The following is a 4,988-nucleotide window of genomic DNA, read 5'->3' as shown; positions in this document are numbered from 1 at the left end:
GGTTGGTTTAGGTTTGGAAGGGTTCAGGTTGAAATCGGAATACTTAGTTCCTTAATAGTTGCCTTGCTAAAGCGAGTAAATGACCTCAAAATCGGGATTTGAAGGTTCCAATAGGTTCATATGATGATTTTGGATTTGGGCATTTGTTCGGATCGAGTTTCGAGTGATCCGGGAGCGTTTCGGTGCTTAATGTGGAAAGTTGGTTCATTGAAGGCTTTCTAGTTCTTTAAATTTGGTTTGGAGTAGATTTTGGTGTTATCGAGGTCCATTTGGGATTCTGAGCCTGAGAATAGTACAGTATGGTGATTTATGACTTGTACGCAAAATTTGACAACATTCCGAGTTGATTTCATAGAAATCAGACGCGGAGAAATATTTTTAGAAGTTCTTGAGTTTTATGTTGAATTCATGCTTTTTGGGGTCCGACTCGTGATTCTAGATGTTATTTTGGTGTTTTGATCGCGCGACGAGTTCGTATGTTATTTTTAGACTTGTGTGGATGTTTGGTGTGGAGCCCCGGGGGCTCGGGTGAGTTTCGAACGCGGTTCAGAGTGTTTGGAAGAACTTCAGTTTTGCTGGTTTTGGTCTGGTGCTTTAGGTCTCACAAATGCGAGATTTTGTTTTCATTTGCGAACCTCGCATTTTCCAGGAGGGCTGGGCATTTGCAAGATTGGGGTGGCACTGTTGGGTTCGTAGTTGCAAAGGAATTTATCGCATTTGCGATCTTTTTTTTCGCTTTAGCAAGGTGCCCAGCTTCGCATATGCGAACTTTTTGTCGCATTTGCAACTTAGGAAGAGCTGGTCAGGCTTTGCTTTTGCGATGCCATTGTCATATTTGCGAACCTGATGTCGCAAATACGACATCTGAGACTGGTGCAAGGGCTTTTATTACGGGACTTAGCCTCTTTTCCCTCATTTTACACTTGGTCTTTGGCGATTTTAAGAGCATTTTTGGGGGATTTTCATCAACATCAAGAGGTAAGTGATCCCTATCAATACTTAAGTTAAATACACGGATTATGGTTAGATTTAACATGAAATTAAGGGAAAATTGTGAGATTGTTTTGGAACTAGGGTTTGGTAAAATTAAGATTTGACCACAAAATTGATTATGTAATTGGGAATAAATTATATATTTGAGTTTGTGAGGTCATGATTAACATTTATATTCAAAAATTTTCGGAATCCGAGCACGTGGGCCCGGGGTAAATTTTAGGAATCTTCCAAATTGGATTGGATAATTACTCTAATAGCTAAATTATGAACTTTTGAGCATATATTTATTAGTTTATACGTTTTTTGTTAGTTTCAGAGTCCTCCGCATTGTTTGGAGTTCTAGTGAGGTTGAGGAGCCAGATTGAGGACTTGAAACTGAGGTAAGTCTCTCGTCTAACCTTGTAAGAGGGAACTTATCCCCTTAGGTGTATTAATTTTTGTGTGCTACTTGTTGTGGGGAGCTATGTACGCACGAGGTGACGAGAGTCCGTATGTAGCTACATTCATGATATGTTCGGGTAGACTTAGATTCACAACATGCCTTTAATTGTGTTATTATGCCTATCCTGTGTATTAACTTTCTTGATTTTGACTGAGATCGAGGTTTGTAATAAAGATATCGGCTTAGCCTCTACTTTGGTAAAGTTTGGAAATATTTGATAAACTATACATTCGTGTCTTCTCGTCTCGCACGTGCTTCTGCAAGCAAGGTAAATTTCTCTACTCTTATGGGATTGGGTCGTCCGCCTTGGCTGTGAAATAAATTACTCTTATGGGATCGGACCGTTCGCCTCGGCAATATGATAACACTACTCTTATGGGATCGGGTCGTTCGCTTCGGTAGGTTGGTAACATTGTTCTTATGGGATCGGGTTGTTCGCCTCAGCAGTACTGAGTATCACTATTCATATTGTATCGGGCCATTCGCCTCGGCAGCTTCGTGCTTAATAATTGGATCTGGATTTGGTTTGGTAACTATTGAGTTAGCGCCTTCAAGGTCGATTATGACGTGTTTAGTGATTTGATATAGACTCATGTGTGGACTTACTGTAGTTACTTTTAATTGCTTCGTTACTACTTGTTGTACACTCACCATGTCTACTTTGTGTATTTTCATTATTGTTTGACCTATAATAAGTGTCAACTCAGCCCCTCGACCCCTTGTCACTACTTCTTTGAGGTTAGACTAGATACTTACTGAGTACGTCTTGTTCTCTGTACTCACGCTACACTTCTGCACTGAATGTGCAGGTACTGAGACAGGTACTACCAGTGGTCACGCAGGCGCGTAGCCGATTTTCTACGGAGACTTAGTGGTGAGCTGGTTGCCTCACTATGATCTGGAGCACCGGAGTCTCCCTCTACCTTGTTTATTATTTCTGTCTTTTACATTTCAGACAGTAGTTAAATTAGTTTTGTATATTCTCTAGATTGCTCATGCACTTGTGGCACCCGATTTTGGGAATTTTTAGCATATACGTACTGATGTACTTATTATTACTGTCATTACAGTAAGTGTACTTATCATGCTGGTATTTTTGTTGAGAAAAGAGTACGTACGGTTGCATGAGATTTTACTTATTTTGTTCTTATAAAAAGGAACTTTTGTTTTAAATGTTAAAAAGGGGTAATTAAATTGTAGTTTCACTGGTGGGCTTGCCTAACAACGGCGTTAGGTGTCATCACGATCTAATATGGATTTTGGATCGTGACATCCAAACATATTCTGCTACTTCAATTGAAACTAAATTAGTTCCAGTATCTTGAGTAGTAAGCCACAAGGTATTTGATATATTATTTCTCGCACGATTTAAATTTCTCATATTGGATGCTTAATCTTCTAAATAGGATCTATTCTTGAATCTCAACTTAATATCTTTTCACTCATGTGAATTATATATTTTTTGTCTTTGCTTAAATTATTTTATGTTATTGTATAATAGTGAGAATGAATCTCATTCTTGTAATTTTTCATATATTCTCTTGATTCATCACATTTTAACGGTAAACATATTTAGAGAATTTTGTCTAAAGCATATGCAAGTATGCATGTTATCACACTCTCAACTTTTACTAGTGACTTTACACGATGTTTAAAAAATATATCATAAATTAACCAAATCATACTGGTACCATAGATAAACCGAGATGATTGAGATAGGTTTGAAAAACTTAATTTTAGTTATACAAAATAGAATAACCGAAAAATTAGTATAGTGTAAATTTTATAAAATAACAGATCGAATTGAACCATTGACACCCCTATTTCTTATCCATCACCTCATTTAACTAGCTTGATAGCGTGCACCATTTCTTCAGTTAAAAATAACCTAGTATTTGGACATATATTTGATTGAAACTTAAAAAAAGCAGTTTTTGAAGTTGTACTGAAAAATATTTTTTAAAATTTAAAGTTGTGTTTGGACATGCATTTTACTTGAAAAGAAAGTTGAAGTTTTGTGAGTGGAAGCAAAACGGGAGCTAAGTAAACAATAACAACAATAATAAACCCAGTATAATCCCACAAGTGGGGTCTGGGGAGGGTAGTGTGTACGCATACCTTACCCCTACTTGGAAGGAAGAGAGGCTCTTTCGATAGACCCTCGGCTCAAGGCAAGATGAAAATAAAGCAGTAGCACAAGCATTAACAACAATAAAATAATAAAAAAAGAAGCAAAGGGGACAACACGTAAAACTAAAAATCTAACAATAATGTCGCACCAGACGAACACTAATACTACTGGCATATGAAAGAAACACTCTCGACTCCCTATTAGCCTTTTATCTTAATTCTTAGCCTCCACGCCTTCCTATCAAGGGTCATGTCCTCAGTAAGCTAAAGTAGTGCTATATCTTGTCTGATCACCTCTCCCCAATACTTCTCTGGCCTACCTCTGCCTCTCCTCAAACCCACTAGGGCCAACTTCTCGCACCTCCTCAAAGGGGCATCTGCGCTCCTCCTTTTCACTTGCCCAAACCACCTAAGCCTCATTTTTCGCATCTTGTCCTCCACCAAAGCCATTCCTACCCAGGCCCGAATATCTTCATTCTTAATCTTATCCATCATGGTATGCCCGCATATCATTTCAATATCCTCATTTCTGCTACTCTCATCTTCTAGACATGGTTAACAACCACTATGTTGAACTTACCTTTAAGTTTAGGTGGTACGTTCTTATCACACAATACACTAGGTGCGAGTCTCCATTTTACCCGCTTTGCTCCGATATGATGTGTAACATCCCCATCAATCTTCCCATTTCCTTGGATAATAGATTCAAGGAACTTGAAACTATCCCTCATAGGAATGACTTGTGTATCAAGCCTCACGTCCACGTCCTCTTTATCGATTCCATCACTAAACTTGCACTCTGAGTATTCTATCATGGTCCTACTCAACTTGAAACTTTTAGACTTCAGGGTCTGTCTCCAGACTTCTAGTTTCGCGTTTATACCGTCTCGCATCTCGTCAATCAATACAATATCATATGCAAATAACATACATCAAGGCACCTCCCCTTGAAAGAGTAATGTGTGACTATTGTTAAATGGCTCATAATTTGTTTTTTTGTTTCATATGTTACATTGCTACACTTCTATATCAGGACAAATAGTTAGTTTCTTATTGTGACTATTGCTCTTTGATTTATTTTCTAAATTGAATGTTATAAATAAAAAGCAAAAAAAAATTAATTAAAGAAAGATCTGATTTATTTATTTTTGTGGAAGGCAGTTTCAAGCTACAACGAGGTGAAGGGTCACAATAAAAATTAAAAGGGTCCAAAGGACTGTAAAAGAAAATTTAAAAAATTGAGATTATTGACATTTGTTAGGATACCCATAACGAAGATTAAAGATTGTAAGTTCAAGTAAACAAAATTTCAAAGTATTAAATTAATAACTTTCTAAGAATTCATAGGATTTCCTTTCTTTATAATAATTAGTATATTGTTCTTATTTCTGTGACTGTTCAGCCAACTTATTAATTATGG

At 37.2% G+C, this 4,988-nt stretch overlaps 1 protein-coding gene across 1 annotated transcript; it reads right to left on the bottom strand.

The window, feature by feature from the left end:
• Positions 1-3,832: 3,832 nt before the first annotated feature.
• On the bottom strand, positions 3,833-4,383 carry LOC142172087 (uncharacterized). Its single transcript, XM_075235858.1, has 2 exons — positions 4,149-4,383; positions 3,833-4,020 (listed from the first exon to the last, which is right to left on the bottom strand). Exons 1-2 carry the CDS (start codon positions 4,381-4,383, stop codon positions 3,833-3,835), a joined length of 423 nt encoding a protein of 140 aa, XP_075091959.1.
• Between the last annotated feature and the right edge of the window lie 605 nt (positions 4,384-4,988).

The sequence above is a fragment of the Nicotiana tabacum genome, chromosome 17 (genome assembly GCF_000715075.1).
Source record: "Nicotiana tabacum cultivar K326 chromosome 17, ASM71507v2, whole genome shotgun sequence".
Lineage (NCBI taxonomy): Eukaryota > Viridiplantae > Streptophyta > Magnoliopsida > Solanales > Solanaceae > Nicotiana > Nicotiana tabacum.
This window is presented reverse-complemented; position numbering and strand designations above follow the sequence as displayed.

What these genes read in the sequence shown, in the direction of transcription:
- LOC142172087 (XM_075235858.1), bottom strand. Translation starts at nt 4,383, where the DNA reads ATGATAGAATACTCAGAGTGCAAGTTTAGTGATGGAATCGATAAAGAG. An exon ending in CGTACCACCTAAACTTAAAG is followed by an intron (nt 4,021 to 4,148) that starts GTAAGTTCAACA and finishes GGGCCTGGGTAG; the next exon opens with GAATGGCTTTGGTGGAGGAC.